The following is an 18,908-nucleotide window of genomic DNA, read 5'->3' as shown; positions in this document are numbered from 1 at the left end:
CGAAAATGATATTAGGCTTTCCCAACACCAACTTGTTGGGAGACTGCCAGAGATCATCTTGGGGAAGATGCAAGTATCAACTCGACATAATTTATGTCTATCCAGCTATTTCTTTACTATAGCATTCCATGTAATTAGTCTTCACTATATTTACATACTTAAAACCACTTTAGATGAATCATTTTTATGGTTTACATTAAATGCACATATTTAAATCACCTTAATTTAATGTACAGGATGCATGTCCAACTTATCACCGAGCTAGAGTTGTGCCGAACAAACTCTTATCCTTCGACTCTATTCAGTAAGTTGCATACGACCCCAGTAGTCGTCAAGACTTAAAGGTACAGACAAAAGTAGTTTCATAGAGAAAGTACATACTCTCTCTGTCAAGAAATGTAAGATATATTTTGACTACAGAAAGTCAAATTTTCTAAACTTTGACAAGTAATTAGTTAAATTATATGCATAAAATTTATATCAATATATTTGTATTCAAAATGGTTTTCAGATTATATTGAGTCTTTAGCAATTGACATTTTATTGTAAGAAAATCTTAGGTCAAAAATCTACTATGGAAAACTTTTTGTGATCAAAATGTGATGGTGGTGGTGGTGGGGTGGGGGTGAGGGGAAGTAATTTCATAGACACATTACATTGGCTTGCTACTTTTATGCATTTTGTTTTTATATGGTATTTTTTTTGTAAATTATAGGTCATTTTAACTTTTCTAAGTACATAGATTTTAGTATGCACTTAGATATTAGTAAAAATTATATTTAGAAAAGGTAAATAATCTATAATTTGAAATAGACGGAGTACTTACAAGTGAGTCATCCATGCATACAACTGCACAATTAGTGAAGACGCACGTGGTTTATAAGTGAGTCATCCATACATACGTCTAGATACATGCCTTTTCTATAATTCTGACCTCTCGTGGTTTCTCATAAGTCTAGAAAACGCACGCAGTACAGAGACGATGTGCACTAATTATTCCAGCACGTCAAACCTCCACTGCTCCAGGTAGTTTCTGCAGTACAATCCAATCAACAACGCCGTTGCTGCAAGACTCCAGCAAATGAAGACACGATCAAAAAATTTCAGAGTAGCAGGGCCTAAAATAAGCAAAACAGCTCATGTTACAAGTTTCCACAAAGTTCTGCATTCAATATTCATTCTATAGAATAGAGATGATGTGGAAGACGAGATGAGGAATCGCTTTCAGGATACAACAAAATTCCTGTGGTTGCATTTTTACACCTAACAATCTTCTAGGGTAACTAAAAAAAGAAAAGAGGGCAGGTTTCAATATGTCAAGCATTATAACGTTCCCTGTGTTGGGCCATCCACGAATCTGCGGAACTCCTCTGCGAGTTTCTGGTAAAACTTGACATCAGACGGCTTTACTTTGCTGATTGCGAACTCGAAATGCCTCATTGATACTTCTTCGATGTGGAAGCTCTCCTGTTGAAAAGAGAACAGAGAAGTTTGTCAGCAAACTCCTGCTACTATTAGTGAAGATGCACAAGCTCGTGTCACCAGTGTGGGGAAGGATGAGTAGCATACATCAAGTGCCGCAACGGCAGCTTCCCTGCAGACAAGCTTTATGTCCGCGCCAGTGTAGCCTTCTGTGAGTCTAGCAAGTTCCTTCAGATCCACGTCAGGACCACGTGGTATGCAACGTGTATGAATCTGGAAAATATCTGCACGGTCACCTTCGTTCGGCGGTTGCACATCAAGCAGCCGATCGAAACGACCTAGGGCATACATCATTCAAAAAGTCAGACCAAATGAGCGAAGGAATCACCAAATGCGGTGAAGCCAAAAAATAGACCCAATGAACAACCTGGCCTTGTAAGTGCAGGATCAATTTTGTCAGGACGATTTGTAGCTCCAATAACGGTAACACCAATTCTTTGGTCCAAACCTATTGTCACAATAGAAAATTATGCATCAAGAAAATATAGAGACCACCAGGATATTGTAAACTAGAAAATAAGTTGGAGAGCAGGTCATCGACACATTTTAACTGTGGATGAGCACAAGAAAATGGCTATGGCTCCAGTTGAATAACCATTGACCAGAGACATCAAAATCAGATATTTGATGTTTGTTTTATGTACAATCAACAAAATACAGTACTGTTATTTGGAGACCTCTAATCACAGGTTCACACACTTTGGTGGCTAGTATTAGTGAAGAGATAAGCTGATTCGGATATGCCCCAAGGCAAATTTATACAGACATGAGGCATCAAAAGAGGAATTTCCTTATGAAGTGATAAAACTCACCATCCATTTCCACAAGCAACTGACTGAGGACCCTATCTGCAACAGACGTTCCATCATTTTCATGCCCACGAGTTACTGCAAGTCCATCTATCTCATCAAAGAATATTATCGCCGGTGCATTAGTCCTCGCCTTTGCAAATAGCGATCTCACTGCTTTTTCAGAGTCACCGACCCATTTGCTGAAAAGCTCAGGACCCTTCACTGCAAGAAAGTTCAATTTTGCTTCAGAAGCTGCAGCGCGAGCCATCAAGGTCTTGCTGCAACCTGGTGGTCCCATCATTAGCACTCCTTTGGGGGGTTTGACCCCTAAATTTGCAAATGCTTCAGGGCATTTCTGTGGCAAATTGATGGCTTCAATTAGCTGCTGCTTGACACTGCCTTGACCACCAACATCTTCCCAACGCACCTTTGGAAGCTCAAGCATCACCTGTAAAGAATATAGTCGAGTAATTGGCATTGTTTTTCCATGAGTCACAAGTATATATATAGGAACTATCATGATAGAAGCAAACAGTTACAGCCTTGGGTGGATAGAATTGATACCTCGCGCATTGCACTAGGTCGAACTTTCGTTTTAGCCTTCTTAAAGTCCTCACTGTTCACAGAGAGTGCTTTTTCATCTGTTTCATCATAAGATTCGCTACTTTTTGCGTTACTATTTGTGCAGGGAGCATCATCCAATGACATGGCTGAGAAAGATGCCGGTAATGTGTTACTCGAATTTTCTTTTAGGCTGATATAACGGCGAAGAGCACAGAATGCTGCCTCATTGCATAGTGCAGCTAGATCGGCACCCACAAATCCATGGGTCTCTTGAGCAATAGACTTAAGTTCCTCATCATCGAGGGAGTGTTGAACTCCAATTAGAAGGTGCTGAAGTATGTCCAACCTCTGTCCTGGAGACGGCACTCCTACAACCCAGTGAAAAGACAACAAAATTGGTCAACTTGGTTTTAGACAACATTATATCATTGGATAACCATGCTAGTTCAACATTTAAATTTGATAATAATTTAAGTGCAGGCCAACCTTAGTTTCAAAAAACAAAATTGCCTTAACTGGCGGTAAACCATACCAAAAAAAAAATCACCCGCTAGGAATGACAACATACAGTACAAGGCAGCCCATTCCTTGCAAGGTAAAATTTTTGGCCAATCCTAAAGGTACGATGCTAGTCCATAAAATCAAAAGTCAGGATTCTTAATGCATTCTGCACATCCATAAGCTATGTTTTAGTTGCAGGCATTTTAGCTTTAAAAGCATGATGTGCATGTGGAGCAGACTACAACCACTGCCTTTTTATTTCAAAAATATATGGTCATCAGAGAATCCTACCTATCTCAATTTCCTTATCCAATCTTCCATAACGTCGTAGTGCAGGATCAATACAATCAGGTCGATTAGTTGCAGCGATTAAGAGAACACGATCACAAGGGCCTATCTCATCCATCAGTTTCAACAGAGTGGCCACCATTCTAATAGATAACTCCTCACTTCCTTCCTCCCTTGATGGAGCAATTGCATCCAATTCATCAACAAATATCTAAAAGCAACAAAGCTACATGAGATAGATATGATACTGTTACGAATGGCAACGTGGGATAAGAATCGTAATTACGATACCAATACGTCAAATACATAGTGATGCTCCTTGCTAACTAAATACATCAAACCTTAGATAATCAGTCCACGAAACTTTTAATATTTGACCTGCATTAAATTCAATGTTCCAGAAAGGATGAATGAAACACCATGGTAACAAAAGCCTGATCTAACTGGAAATAAAAGGATTTTTTAATAAAAAAGTGTCTCAAATAATCAACTATGCCAATATCAATTTAGATATGCAAATTTCACAACGAAAACAATGGGTGAACAGAGAGAGGAGATGTTCCCAAGTATGAGCAGTGCAATATTAATAAAGGCAAGTTAACTGCTCTGGTAAAATTACTCAAGCATTGATGCTTAAGGAGCATAGCACTAGAAACAGGCTTCAAACGGAATCTTTACTTGTATTATGCACACCATACATTTTGCATTAAGAACAGAGGAAAAGAAAATATATATACAGTAAAGCTTAGTGATTTACCACCTTGTGCATGATAAAAATAGTGGAAATTGCAACAAGTTCGGTTTCATGAATCTCAATAGAAGACTTCAGAGTTGCAGAGCACATCAAGATATTATGACAGCTTGAGCACAACAATACAGTGTTACTCTCAAAAAATGAAGTTGCTAGTATCATTAAAAACACCGGTCACAAAAGCCAGTAAAAAAATATTGTAGTTTTTCTAATGCAAGGGAGGATTCAGCATATCCTAGAAAATTACAGTAATATCTCTGAAAGAGGTAGCTCTATTCGGATTAATTTTTACAGTTGGCATGACAATAATGATAATGCAGCAGAGCAATTGAAGAAAATCTAACCACAGCAGGTGCAGCTTTCTTAGCTGAACTGAAAACATCATACAGAGATTGCTCACTTTCTCCATAATAATGACTAATGATCTCCGGTCCATTTATTGTAAAAAGGTTGGCGCCTGCATCATAGGCACAGGAAGAAGCAAGAGAGGTTTTCCCTGTTCCAGGTGGACCATAAAGAAGAATACCTTTGTATCTGAAAACAATCAGCATATTACAAAATTGCAACAATGAATTTTATGGCTGAAAAATCAGGGGAAGTGTATATCCTTTAACACAGTACCTTGGCAAACCAATTTGATCAGCCAGTGAAAACGAAATTATTCCTTTAATTGTTGCTGACTCTTTAGATAACCCACCAAGCATTGGAGCATGATTGGAATCTTCATTTCTTTTATTATAATAATCGTAAAATTCCGATGGTAAATATGGCTTATCTGAGCCAAGTTTCTCAGTGCAGACTGAATCAGAAAGATGCACTTTTGTGGTTCTACCAACAAGGATTGAAACTAGGGTTTCCCCCAAGTTAGATGAATCTTCTGCATTAGGCAGTGTATTCCCTTTCTCACACAAATCTCGAGCAGAGCTATCAAATTCTGCTCCCATCACCACAAATAAGGACAATTTTCCGCACATTGAGAGAGGAACAAAGTTCCCTTTTAGTAAGTATCTACCATTAAGCCACCGTGTAGCCGAAGTCTGCAATAACTCATTAACTTTCTCATCTGCTAATGCTGATCTCACAGTGGTTGGATCCAAGCACATTGAGGAGCCACTGTTGGATGCAAAGTAATGGGATTCCTTCCTATGCAGTGGAGTAGAAGGCATCTTCTTAGGTGTCTCCATAACCATTCCAGTTCTTTCAGGACAGCTGTCAGACACTCTTTCAATGCCACTGGAAGGCCTAACACCAGGTGGAACTAGGCTAAGATAAATATTCTTACATTTCATTACCCGTAAAGTACCGACATCATCACTATGCTTTGGGGTCTGATGTGTGTACAATGGGCTAACAAACAACGATCGACCTACTGAAGGGTATCCCAAAACACATGCAAGATCCCAAGAGAGCTTGATGCTGTTCTTTTGAACCTAGCAAGACAACCCAGTAAACAATGTTCACGGTTTGTTACTCTCAGCATAGACAACAGTAGAAGCAAAAGAACAGGCATACCTCACGCGAAGGGAAAACTGCGGCAACCACAAAGTTCCTCCCAGCTTCACCATACAGGAGATCATTGTCCACATCAAGATCAAAAAATTTGTTGCACTCCTCAAATAAATCATCTAGTGGAAATCCATCTAATTGGTCGCTGCTAGAAGAAATTAGTGACACCTGCAAACAAGGAAACATACCTCAGCTTAGTCATTCAAAAGAAATACATACAAGCAGGTAATTGATATGTTTGTGCTTCGCAGGAACTCTGAACTTGCTTTCACGATCAGGATAGCACAATTCCATGCGCATTTCAATTTGGCTCATCTACAATACACAGGCTGGTAGGAGCACGCTGCCTGGAATTGCAACTAATTGCTAAATGTCAGTTAGATTGAAGCTCCCAGTCACAACACGAATACAAATTCGAGCAGCAAGGTCCCATTCCTCGATCAGATTCTAGCTGTATCGAAGCTTGAACTGATTGTAGCTATGAATAAGGTAGTTCACAGAAACAATTTGCAGAAACAGACAGTTCAAAGTTGAGGGAGGAGTTCAAAGCTTGAACTGATTGTAGCTATGTCAAAGGTAGTTCACAGAAACAATTTGCAGAAACAGAAACAGACAGTTCAAAGCTTGAACTGATTGTAGCTATGTCTAAGGTAGTTCGAGGCAGGAGCTTACGGAGACGAGGCACCCGGGCCGCATCCCAGCGCCAACCATAGCAGCCTCGGAGAGCCAGAGCCTCCCGAAGCCGGCGCCGCCGCTCCCGCTCCTCGGGGCAACTTCGGCGACGGCGCCGGCGAAGCAGCCATCGCCGCCGCGCGGGACGAGCGCCGGGAACCGCGCTGCTGCGGCGGCGGCGATGGATGGGAGGTCGACGCCTCCCTCACCGTCCCCGCCGCCGCAGCTGCGAACGCTGGGGTCTCTGGCGGAGCGGGAGGAAGGGGTGCGCGGGGACGGCTGCGGCGACGCCGCCGGCTGCTGCTGCGGCCTCCTCTTGCCCTTGGAAGGAGGCATGGCGGCGGCGAGAGGCTGTGGGGGCGTTTGGTTTCCGGATGTGCCGAGCCTGGCTTGTATCTAGGAGCCAGGCTCCCACCAGCCGGGTCGGATCTCATCCAGCTAACCAAACGCGCTGGGCTCGGGTAGGGTTTCTGCAGCTGTAACAGTGTAACTGATTACAAAGCTCTATTGTTTCTTCCCCTTAATAAGATTGCAAGTACCATCACACTTCACGGGAATGGAACAAAACTCAAGGATTTCGATCCATTATCTTCTTGAGTTTCAGCAACAATATTTATAAAACACTCATCTAATGCTGCTCCACATATCAGGGAATACTGAAGAATTAACACCAAGAATATTTTGGTCCATTAAGATTTAAAAGACGTAAACTTTGGCTGGCATCCAAGAAAAACTGCCAGCTGGCATCTACAACTAAAACAACCATCCCATGATAACTTAGTCATCTAGAGACATATTAAAATATCAACACATCTGAGATTATTTCTGTATCTAGGCTGCAGTTTTAGCACTTACCATTTGAAAATATCAACAGCTATCTGAGAGGATAAACAATTGTATGCTACAGATGACTCAGAGTTAATTGATGCACTTAGCAAACATGAAGCCTAACACAGGATTTGCTTAACACTCTCTAGCCTTTCAACTTTCAAACATCGCTTCTAACTAACACCGTGTACTTCTATCATGTGGACCCACATATCAATTTCAACCTGGCGGTACCTTAATAATCTGTGACTTCCCATCCTAAAAAGCTTCGGGGAGCTAGTTTTCTGCTACTTCCCAATGTTAAAACAAAAGGCTACTGCAAAGTTTAGTGCAGACAGGTTAAATACTTAAATGTAAATATTGCTCACTAAATTGCAGAAATAATCTCAGTTGCTTGCCAATATATCCAAGAATGGTATGATTCAGTAGACTGCTAGGAAGCACCAAATGCTTTACTTTTTAAACAAACATGGCAGCAGCAAGGCGAGCAAGAAACAATAGACATTTAGGTACACTACCCATTACATGCATGGAGTGTATCCCAAATGTATTTTAGTATGTTTGTAGCACTTAAATCATGTTTTAAGTATGTGCTGCTAAAACTTAAGCTAGAAAATAGGACAAAATGTTCAAGATTCAAATAAATAAGAAACTTATTTTTTCACACCATAGTAGATCAGTGCCATTTCTGGAGGGAGAAATGATACAACATCTCTCCGGATTATTATGAAAATGGTATTAGGACTTTCCCAACACAAACTTATTGGGACATTGTCGTAGATCATTGTATGAAAGATGCACAACTCAACGTAATTTATGTCTATCCAACTATTTTTTTACTATAGCACTCCATGTAATTAGTCTTCACTATATTTACATACTTAAACCACTTTAGATTAATCATTTTTCATGGTTTACGTTAAATGTAAATATTGAAAGGAAAAAGTTCATTTTAATACCTCATCAATCCACTTTGTCGGCTAGACCCTATGAGAAAAATTTAGGCTCAATTTACTCCCCTGAACAATTCCAATTGATCTAATCCACCCCTAATAGTTTTCTCCTTTTTATTTCTCTGTTTACAAATTGAATTTTAAGTTCAAATTTTATGAGTGATAGAGAACATGATGTCTTATGTTAAAAATTATATTAAGATATTTTCACGGTAATTTTAGAAAGATATAATATGAAATTGATCGCAGAGATACAATTATGCATGAAAAGTAATCATGAAAAATTTAAAATATAATTTTCTAGCATAGGGCATCATTTTATGAGTCACGTTGTAAAATTTGAATTACCACAGAAGCCGCTTAGCATAGAAAACAGGAAACAATAGGTGTCCCCCTTATCTTCTAAGTAGTTCGAGCTCCGCATTTCTAATAAGCGAAAACTATCAAACATCCAGCTTATCAAGGCAGCAGATTTTTCATATAGCTACTTATTAGAAAAGCTTGCTTCTCATAAACTCCCTATTGCTTAAAAAAATACAAAACAACCTATAATTTGAAACTGAGGAAATATACTTCCAAGTGAGTCATCCATATATATACAATTGTATAACAGATTGAAGTTGCTTTGTTTTTCGTCACGATGAAATCAGTACAGTATTCTATCATTTCTATCAAAAGGAAAGGCATGCATGCATGGATCAGCGTGGTTTTGGTGTATAAACAAGAAGTATAATATATACGGTAATGCTAGAGACAGGGCGTCCGATCCGTCGGACGTCCATATCCACTCATTCGCTGCCTGACTCGCCTCTCACCCCCTTCATTGTGTGTGCCATCTGCTCCCTCGCTCATCCCGGCATCCTCCTCCCCCACCCCGGTGGCTCCTTCCCCCATACTGGCGGCGGCGCCTCACCCACCCCAGCGTCATCCTCCCCAACCGCGGTGTCTCTCTCCTCCTGGCAGCCTCCACCCGGCGGTCCCCTCCCTGCCCCTCTCCCTCCGCGCAGCGTGGAGCCGGCGCGGATCCCAGCGACCGCGCGGGCGGGCCGGTGGCACGGCGCGCAGGGCGCAAGGCAGCGACGCGCTCGGGGTGAAGCGGCACGGGCGCGCGTAGACGGCGCGCAAGCGGAGTAGAGTGGCGCAGCCGGAAGTGGAGGCCGCGCGGCGTGAGGCAGAACGGCTCGCGCGCGGCACGAGTGTGGCGCGGCTGCGCGGGGGAGAAACAGCGTGGCCGACCACGGGCCACCGCTCCCGCGGCTTCCCCCGCACTGGCAAGGAGCTCCGTCGGCGTCCATTACGGGTAGCAGGCAGGTTTTTGATGCATATTACAGGCGTATGTTCCACGTGTTTAAGATGTTTTAGAAGAATGTTGCAGGTGTTTCATGTGGATATTGCAAAGTAGACGTAGATGTTACGATGTTGCATATGCTTCATAAACATGTTGCAAGTGCTTAATCCGGATATTGCATTCTCATTGAGATATTTATGTGGATTTTGAATGTTCCATGAAAAATGAATGCGGCGGATTTTTTTCCTCATCATCAACGGATGCCGTAACTTTTTTCGACATGTCTTTTAGTGTTGCAAACGGTAATTTTCTGTGTTGCAGATGTTATTCTTTGATGTCGCGATGGACCAATGGAGCATCCGATGGATCGAACGTCCGAGTGCTAGCAACGCCGAAATATAATATGGACCCAATGTGCTGTCTATCTCTTTTCTACTAGGCCATTAATTACTCTCTCCGTTCCAAAATATAGATCGTTTTGATAAATACGTCTAGATAAATATTGTACCTAGATACATAGCAAAAATTATACATCTAAATTTATTAAAACGATCTATTTTGGAACGGAAAGATAGTTGCATCCAAAAGTGCCACGCACAGTGAAGCGAACTGACGCTAACATGCCGATCGATGCCCTCCACAATACACGTTGCAGGCGCTAGCCAATTATTAGCCACGCGTCACATCAGATCGACTCTCTCGCAAAGTTGATTAGCCACCAAGTAAATACTGCTCAAGGCCGCTACACTAATGCCACACATGTGCGTTCCTGCTCTATTGGAGCTAGTACTAGTACTATATACACAGCTACGTCTAGCTAGCGTTGAACCTTGACCGGCGAGATGCGTACCCACCTCTCGATCGACTCCCGTTGGTGGCTCGCAACTCGCAACGAATCCCCCCCCGGCCGGCCGATTCCGTGAATGGAAGCTCCGAGTCCAACGGCCCGCGTTGCCGGCGCGGAAAGAAGGCCCCGGAACGCAGCAATCCACCACGTGCGGTGCGGCGCGGCGCGCACCCCCGTGCTCGCGGGATCCATCGAACCCTCCCTCGTCTCGTCGGCGACCGGCGAGCCTCCCGCCGCGGCTGTTGCAGCGTGTGACCTCCGCTAGCTCCAATGAGAGCGGCGATCCTCCGCGGTTGACTCCGGCACAGTGTCGTTCTGCAATTGGGGCGATGGCTTTCGGAACAAGCGATTGCCTTTGATGCCCTTCTAATTTTAGTAATTTTAGTACTAGCTACTTTCTACGCGAGTTTAAGCAGCTTGTAGATCGTTGGATGGACGGAATAGAAAAAAATTAAAGGTTGTTCAATCAATTTGGATGTTTAATTGGCTTGAATGACAGTCAAGTCTGAAAAAACAAACGACAGTTCGTGGCAAATGGGGGTCTTGCCGTCCTGGTAAGTGGTGCTAGATTGGCCGGGCTCCCTCCTATCGGAGAGATTGATTTATTGGACACCCGCACCTTTTCTAAGAACAAATTCGACTTATGGTTTCTGCATTATTATTATTATTATATGTTTTTAAAAAATAGGAATAGTTATTCAGGATCAGCCACACGAAACTGCTAATTCAGAAACATAGAATATTTGATCCTCACAAAGGAATTTAATTAGTGATTTCCTGATGACAATCTATGCTTTCGATTCCACTTCAGCAAATCCTAATAATAATAGTATCTTAAGTAATTTTGGCTGGCGTAGAGTAGATATGCTTCTTCTTGGCATAGAATAACCTGTTGAAAAAAATGCGTAATAATACAAAGATAAGACAATGTTGTGCATAATCTTGGTTTTAACAAAACCAAAACCAGTAAGAACTAATTGTTGGTCAAAGCTGAAACAATTTTACTCTAGTCAACTTTGTCCCACTGGTGTGCATGCATGTATGTGCCAACAAAATTGACATCCTTGGTGTGTGCTATAGAGGTGTTTACTGTGCTTGCTAAATCTGGTTGGCTAAAAGAGGACCCCTCTAAGGTAGTAGTACAATATTGCCCATGCTCCTTTATTTTGCCTTCTTGAGTGGGTCAAGAGAGCTTTCTTTCTTTGGCAAGCATACTTTGACATTTGTGGCTTGCGAGTGCAGTTACTGAAATGCAAGCAGAAGCATGCCAATAACGGGTGAGTCAAGTGTAAAATAATTCTCTGTAAAGTATATTAAAAACTGGTTGCATGATAGTATTTCCGTTTCTTCAAAAGACAAAGGAGCCATCATGGTGGTGGTACAGGAAGAAGCATCAAATTGAGCAACTTGCATGATTGCTGTCTGCACATTGGGTGCAGAAAAGATTGGCATATGCCAAATCAGGATCCCTTGATGGAACAAAAAGAAAAATGAATGTTCAGAGAAGAGATAACCAAAATGCACCAAGAAACTCGCTAGCTTTATTTTCCATCCATGGATGAGGAATCCTCCATTTCTTGACAGGCTATAGGGATGATGAACATTGACAGCAGAAAAGCCGCGGAATATTCCTAAGTGAAATCAATAAAGCCACGGCTTATGATAAATCTTTTAATCATCCGATCAGATAACGATGTGGATTAATCAAGACTTAGCCGCCAAAGCGGCACAGATTAGTGCAGATCATCTCATGGTTACAGCTGGATCGGAGCAAACAGAAATGTGCGGATGTGCCTGGCTGCCTGGCTCAGAAGCATATCTCTTAATGCATGGCTGATCTGGTGGTTTGCTGTCTGATTGATATCTTAATTATAGGCAGTGGAAGAACAACACCTAAGCAAAACAATGTTATCCCCGTCTTATCTGCCCCAAACATGCTACACAAAACTGGGTAATGCCTGTCCCCATCATGGACGACTAGCACGCACTCTGCTCAAATCTTTTCCGCTTTATCATCAGTGGATCGAAGATTCCGATCGAGCAGAGGAAAGCGGCAGCAGCCTGTAGTTTGCAGGACAGGAGATAATGCAAAAAATAGTCCCCTGCATGGATTCGATTAGCTAGAATACTGCTGTTCGAGATAGGATAACAATGATTAAAGTTCCAGGCCACTTCTTCGCTCAATCCAAGCTTGATATCCATCGTTAAACAAGCTTTATAATTAGTTCCCAGATTTGGCAGTTGACACAGCTTCTTTCCTGGTCTTGGGCAAGACATATATGGTTGGTCAATGGAGTCCATGCTCATCACTCCATTGGGGTTCTTATACTAGTTATTAGGTCATTTTCTTGAGTTCATTAATTTATCAGACAAATATCTGCGACATATAGTATTTCGACGTAGGGCATCTGAAGATGTAACCAAGCAGATTATTATCTGATTGAGGGTTTACATTATCGATGAAAAAAGAATATTGGAGGTTGGTGATAAACGGGAGTATCATATATATCGAAATTTTATCAGTGATAGAGAAATTTTCTGGACAAAATTTAGGAAAATTTGTTATCTCCAAAATAAAAAAACATACTTAATAATGTCGAAAAACATGAGCACGCAACCGGCTAGGCACAACGGCAACGACGACTGTAGCTAGGACGTGGATGGTTGGATCAATGGAAAGATTAGGGATATAGGATGGCCATGCCCTTTATCTGTTTGCTGGTGAGCTAAAAAAATGTGCGTACACGCTTATAGGTAGGCTAGCTAGCCGACTAAATTCAAAACATCGATATTTTTGGGTGATAATCTAATTCTATCTGGCTCCACCGATAAAATAGAAATATTGCAGTTATCGAAAATCTATCACTGATAATGTGAACCCTAACTGATACCTGTTTTCATACACAACTATCCTCTCCGATTTAGGTCCGATATTGTGACATGCGGAACCAGTTGTAGTTCGTGATACAACATGTTTGTAACCAGCGCTGAGGTGTTTGGTTCAACCTCCGCTCGTGCAAAGCTCATAAAAACTTTTTTCTTTCTTCAATGGGAGGTAAGAAAACCTTGATTCAAAAGAGAAAAAAGTTTGGTAAAACCCAGTGTCTATGCTACTAAGGGTGTCTTTGGTTGGGCTTTTGCACATGCTTTTGCTTGCAAAAGCCAAAAGCCAACCAAAGAACTTAAACGGCCAGGTGCTTTTGTCCAAAAGCAGCTTTTACCCTAGTACAAATGCAAAATCACCTCCCCCTGCTTTCAGTGGCTTTTGTGGTAAAAATTTACCCACCTGCCACTGATTATGGAAAAAAACGGTTCGTTCTATCCACTTCCCGTCCCCATCCGTTCTAGTGTCCCCATCCCGCCACCCACCCCCCGCCTCCCGCTTCCCGCCCGCCGCTGCCCGCCAGGCGGATGCCCCGCCGCCGCGCGGCCCGGCCGCCCGACGCGGGCCGCTGCCCCGCCTGGATCCGGCGCCGTAGCGCCCCGCCCGCCGCCCGACGCCGCCCGCCCAGTGCCACCCGACGCCGCTCGGCCCGGCTGCCGCCCCGACACCGCCCGCCCCGCCGCCCCGCCGCCTAGCGCTGCCCGATGCTGCCTGGCCCGGCTGCCGCTCCGACGCCGCCCATATGGATGAAAAACTTAGAAAATTTAATATTTTTCTTTCCAAAAGATACATTCACATGCGAAATAGTGAACATATTATGTTTGTACGAGTATTTTGGTTTATATACAGTCCCACAAATATTTAGGCGTATTACAGGTATTTCACCCACAGCGCACACAGTTTCCCACAGCTCACAGCTGCTCTAACCAAATGGTCTTCTGCTTTTTCCACAGCAACTTTTTCACAGTAGCTTTTCCACAGCCCACAGCTAACAGCAGCTTTTTCAAAAGTCAGGCTCCAACCAAACACACCCTGCACCTTCTCAAATAGCACTGCTTCGCTTAGGAATTAAGCAAAGTGGAGCTAATAGCTACCACAATCTCCTCGTGGTCCCTCTTTCTCTGAATACTTATAGTAGCGGTGGATTGTAACATTACGCGCAGCTAGCGCACGCGCGTGCATGCGGATTGCACGTGCGGGAGCTATGAGTAGAAAGTCCGTTTTCTCTTACGTGTGGTATGTGACGTCGTGGCAACTTGATCGTTGAACAATTGGTAGCTCTGTTGCTTACACCTTGCAGCGAACTCAGGCAAAATTCTCTGCTCGTATGTGCTTTAATTTTCACTTCGACAGTTGTGTCTATGTGCATTGTTTTCTTCTCATTGAAACACGGAGGTAACCACTGCCACGCAAGCGCTTCATTCCTTGGCTGTGCTGCTACCTTGTTACCGTGATGAGGTGGCATGATTGCACAGTCAGTAGCACGGTACAAGATGGGGCGGACTAGGTTGACATTTGGTCCCACTTGTTAGTTTGAGGAAATTTTGACACCTAAATTGTTTATAAATTTATTTTTTATAAAAAATCGAGGCGTAGTTTTCCCAAGTGAAAGTCTTATGATAATTTTGGCACACGCTTGTAGTTGTTCAAAATTTACAGAGAACAAAGGCGCCATCATCAGGCATGGAAGTGTATGTATGTAGCTTATTAAGTCCCTCATTTGGTTGATATTTGTAGCTAGGGCTATACTCCCTTTTTTTTGGACTCCAATGTGCTCTTATATATTATAACATGTACTATAAAATATACCGGTGCCATATTTTATTGATAATTGGCCAATCAAAAGTTACCACTAAAGTCCAAGGTACACGATCTAGAAGGCGACTGCAAGTAGCATCACTTTTGTGTGGTTTCCCGTCCAATAACATGTCCACATCGGCAGCCAGGCATCTCACATACACCGGAGAAGCAAGCATATTTATAGTGGGGCGCCTGTGTAAGTTTCTTTCCCAGTGTGAGCTCGCTCCATCGACCACCGGTAGCTACCACCTATCCCGGCCGGTAGCTAGCAGCAGTAGCAGCAGCGCGCTACCACCCAGACTGCCGCGCCGTGGTCTGTGCTCTTGTGGACGCACTGGCCTCCACCCATCCCTCTCACCGCGCCTCGCCATCCGCGGCAAAGGCCACGGTACAGATTCGGCCGGTCGATTTATAGCCACACCATGGCCAGGAAGTGCTCCCACTGTGGCAACCACGGCCACAACTCCAGGACCTGCGGCCTGGGACACAGCAGAGAAACCATGCCCTGCCAGGGCGGCGATAACGGCGGCGTCGGAGGCGGTGGCGGCGGGGTGAGGCTCTTCGGAGTGCAGGTCCACGCCGGCGGCGGCGGTGCGGGCGCGGCGTCCATGAAGAAGAGCTACAGCATGGACTGCCTGCAGCTCGCGGCGCCTGCTGGCTGCTCCCTCGTCTCGCCGTCGTCGTCGTCCTCGTCCTCGCTGCTGCTGTCGATCGAAGAGGGCCTGGAGAGGGCGGCCACCAACGGGTACCTGTCTGATGGAAGTGCCAGAGTTGTGGCGGAGAGGAAGAAAGGTACGTCAACACGGCGAGCAACAATTTGAAGGTGTCCTTTTAATTTGGTCTGAACTCTGAACAAGTGCATAGTTTAAGTGCCTGATTTTTTCCTATGAAAAAGAGAGAGAGGAGATTTGTTGCTTTGAAATTCAGAAACCTTTTTGTACCTAATTTCATTTTCTTATTATAACCATCAGTCTGACCTAACAAATTTGCACCATCCCCCTTTTTTCTTAAAATAATAAAACAAGTTGTGTTATCTTCTGATGCAGCAAGTAATCAAGCAACTAAGAGATATTTCCCTTCCTTTGACTAGCTCAGGGGACAACCTGCCTGTCATCCTGAAATCATCGAATTTTTTTTTCTGTTGGTAACAGCTGATGTTTCTAGACAAATGTAACGATAACATCTGTGCACTGCATCTGAACACGCGCGGCAGGCGTTCCATGGAGCGAGGAGGAGCACAGGCAGTTCCTTGCCGGCCTGGAGAAGCTGGGCAAGGGCGACTGGCGAGGCATCTCCAGGAACTACGTCACGACGAGGACCCCGACGCAGGTCGCCAGCCATGCCCAGAAGTTCTTCCTCAGGCAGAACAGCATGGGGAAGAAGAAGCGCCGGTCCAGCCTATTTGACATGGTTAGTACATCTGCATTTCATACAGTACAGGTGTAGTAGTCTTGCAACGCAAGAACAACGTTTTGCAATCGCCTGAATCATGAGTTCTTGGATTGGTCAGCCAATTAACCGATCTCGTGCGGTGTGAATCCATATGACGCAACAGGTACCGATCTGTGAGAACAATTCGAGCATCTCCGATCCGCCGAGCAGCGACGGCGCCTCGACTTCTCTGTCGCTGAACGTGCCGCGCCATGAACGCGCCGAGATGAGGACGACGGCTTTCGACCTGAATTCCGCGGAGGAAGACGACGGCAGGGCCGACGTGTCGTCGGCGTCAGGTGCAGGGACCCGACCGTTCCCCGCGGCGGCCCCGGCGGAGCTGCAGCCTTCCCATCATCATGGCCCTGCTGGTGCTGGGCACGGCCACCACTGCTCTCCGTTGGACCTGGAGCTGAGCATGTCCCTGTCCACCCCATCCGTCGGAACATGACTCGCGCGCCTAGTCATCGTCATGGGCTCACGCAGCTCGCTCCATGTTTCATCAGCGCAAGTTGCCATGGCCGGGGGTGCTGCATGCTGTGTCGGTTCTTGCCAGATGGAGATGAGGCGGTAGGCAATATTATTCGTGAAAAACGTTGTGCAAGCAGCACTAACTGTGGATACCGTACCCTGTGTACTATCTTTAGCGCCATATATATACGCGTAATCAGAATCGGTTCTGCTCCTGTATGACACTGCACATTCCTTGTTCATTCCCCTGCGCGCTAGGCATTGAAATTGCCAGTTTTTGTACAAGCTATGTATATGTTGACACAAACCAACGGCCGAGATCAATTTCTTGGTAATATGCATCGATCCAGTTCGTCTTCCTCAACCCGAGACTCTACCACCACTGACTGGTCTCTCAATGCGTGTACGCTCAAGATAACTTTTATATCCTCGTCTTTTCCTAGGATTTGTTTATGATGAACTTCTACAAGTATAACCCGTGTTCCACTTCTTTCAAAAGAGAACTTGCCAGTACCTCTAGCTAGACTCACTTCATTGAATCAGTTATCAAAGTGATCTGGGGGTGATGGTGATAGTTGTTATGATCCCCTGTACGTGTGCTGCCTCTCTCTTCACCCTCTCAGGGCAAGTACATTGGTATAGTCTAATAGGCGGTCTTATGCATTGCCACGTCATCTTGAAACGATGTAACAAACCATATATACAATAGGTTGTCTTATAGTAAATACATAATTCCATAATTTGTGCATAGAAAAAAAATATTGTGAGTTGCATGGTAACAACAACTCCTATAATGGTGAGAAAGTGATCTCATAGTCCTAAATTTTAGCCTATGAGGCGGTTGTTGTCTCCCCTCCTTCTCTCTCCGCACCTAATCAAAAATCCTTCGTGGACTTGCGTAAGACGACCTATGAGATCGCTGACGTGTATCAATGTACTTAACTTTACTCTTACTATTCCTAACTACTGGCACGGCCCACTGATGCCTACATCAACACCGTCCCTCTCCTCCCCCCTCACATATTCCTTTTTCACTCAACAGCCACAAAATCCACTCTACCCCGCCTTCGCCAACACCCCAACCGGCTCTTGCAAGCGGCAAGCTGCTGCCCTAAGTTGCCCTGCTGCCACCCATAAGGCCATATCAACCACGGGCCCTGCCCCCACTGGCAACGTTCTAACAGAAGAAAAATAATGTTCCAATGATCAAGATGATGGATTGTTACATATAGTTTGAGCTTAAATAATTTTAGCATGCGAATTGAGTTACTTCCTTATGGTGGATCTACCCATCTGGTTTCAAGTAATAAACTCTACATGGGTGCTGGCATATTTTAGATTTATTTTAAAAATTAACAATGCTATTCTTTTAGTGTTAGAGACGAGACGTGCTAGTAGAGAACGAGGCGTATGTGGTTGTCAATTTCCAAATCCATCATACTCGTCTCTCAGAGGCGAGCTCATATGGTAGTGTGTGTGTGCATTCATACAATTAAGTGTTTATGGTTGTATATAAGGACAGTCCAACCCGCTGTCTAGGATAGTTTTGTGTAGTGTTTATACGAGATAACAAGTATAGAAACTACTTGCTAGTGTTTGGTTGATGTTAGAATTGGCTGCATCTGAAGGGTACACATTGTATCACAAGAATCACTTTGCATACCGCCCCAGTCTGGTGCCTACTACCATTATCGGCATTAGTCACGTATGCTTCCACATGCTACGACAAGGGAGATTCAATTCAGATAGCAATGGCCAGCTGCAGTATCGCGGGGTGTTATATGCGTCGTGTACTCGTATCATCATTCCGATTGGGGGACCTGCAACCACGATACCTTCCAGATCTACGAT

The 18,908-nt window shown here is 44.0% G+C and overlaps 2 protein-coding genes across 2 annotated transcripts; one reads left to right on the top strand and one right to left on the bottom strand.

The window, feature by feature from the left end:
• Positions 1-1,098: 1,098 nt before the first annotated feature.
• Positions 1,099-6,995, bottom strand: LOC112894133 (calmodulin-interacting protein 111). Its single transcript, XM_025961750.1, has 10 exons — positions 6,556-6,995; positions 5,890-6,051; positions 4,999-5,807; positions 4,722-4,911; positions 3,630-3,837; positions 2,838-3,205; positions 2,295-2,721; positions 1,850-1,930; positions 1,570-1,760; positions 1,099-1,467 (listed from the first exon to the last, which is right to left on the bottom strand). The coding sequence occupies exons 1-10, from the start codon at positions 6,889-6,891 to the stop codon at positions 1,324-1,326; spliced, it is 2,916 nt and encodes a 971-aa protein (XP_025817535.1). The 5' UTR covers positions 6,892-6,995; the 3' UTR covers positions 1,099-1,323.
• Positions 6,996-15,361: 8,366 nt separating this feature from the next.
• Positions 15,362-17,421, top strand: LOC112896007 (transcription factor MYBS3-like). Its single transcript, XM_025964041.1, has 3 exons — positions 15,362-15,947; positions 16,369-16,565; positions 16,711-17,421. Exons 1-3 carry the CDS (start codon positions 15,578-15,580, stop codon positions 17,035-17,037), a joined length of 894 nt encoding a protein of 297 aa, XP_025819826.1. The 5' UTR covers positions 15,362-15,577; the 3' UTR covers positions 17,038-17,421.
• The last annotated feature ends 1,487 nt before the right edge of the window (positions 17,422-18,908 follow it).

This window comes from Panicum hallii, chromosome 5 (assembly GCF_002211085.1).
Source record: "Panicum hallii strain FIL2 chromosome 5, PHallii_v3.1, whole genome shotgun sequence".
Lineage (NCBI taxonomy): Eukaryota > Viridiplantae > Streptophyta > Magnoliopsida > Poales > Poaceae > Panicum > Panicum hallii.
The sequence above is the reverse complement of the archived record's forward strand: the minus strand, read 5'-3'. Positions and strand labels throughout refer to the sequence as shown.

Coding starts and splice junctions, on each gene's coding strand:
- LOC112894133 (XM_025961750.1), bottom strand. CDS start 6,891: ATGCCTCCTTCCAAGGGCAAGAGGAGGCCGCAGCAGCAGCCGGCGGCG. Junction 1,761..1,849: donor TCCTGCACTTACAAGGCCAG/GTTGTTCATTGG, acceptor TGTATGCCCTAG/GTCGTTTCGATCGGCTGCTT. Junction 1,468..1,569: donor CTGCCGTTGCGGCACTTGAT/GTATGCTACTCA, acceptor TCTTTTCAACAG/GAGAGCTTCCACATCGAAGA.
- LOC112896007 (XM_025964041.1), top strand. CDS start 15,578: ATGGCCAGGAAGTGCTCCCACTGTGGCAACCACGGCCACAACTCCAGG. Junction 15,948..16,368: donor TGTGGCGGAGAGGAAGAAAG/GTACGTCAACAC, acceptor CACGCGCGGCAG/GCGTTCCATGGAGCGAGGAG. Junction 16,566..16,710: donor GGTCCAGCCTATTTGACATG/GTTAGTACATCT, acceptor ATGACGCAACAG/GTACCGATCTGTGAGAACAA.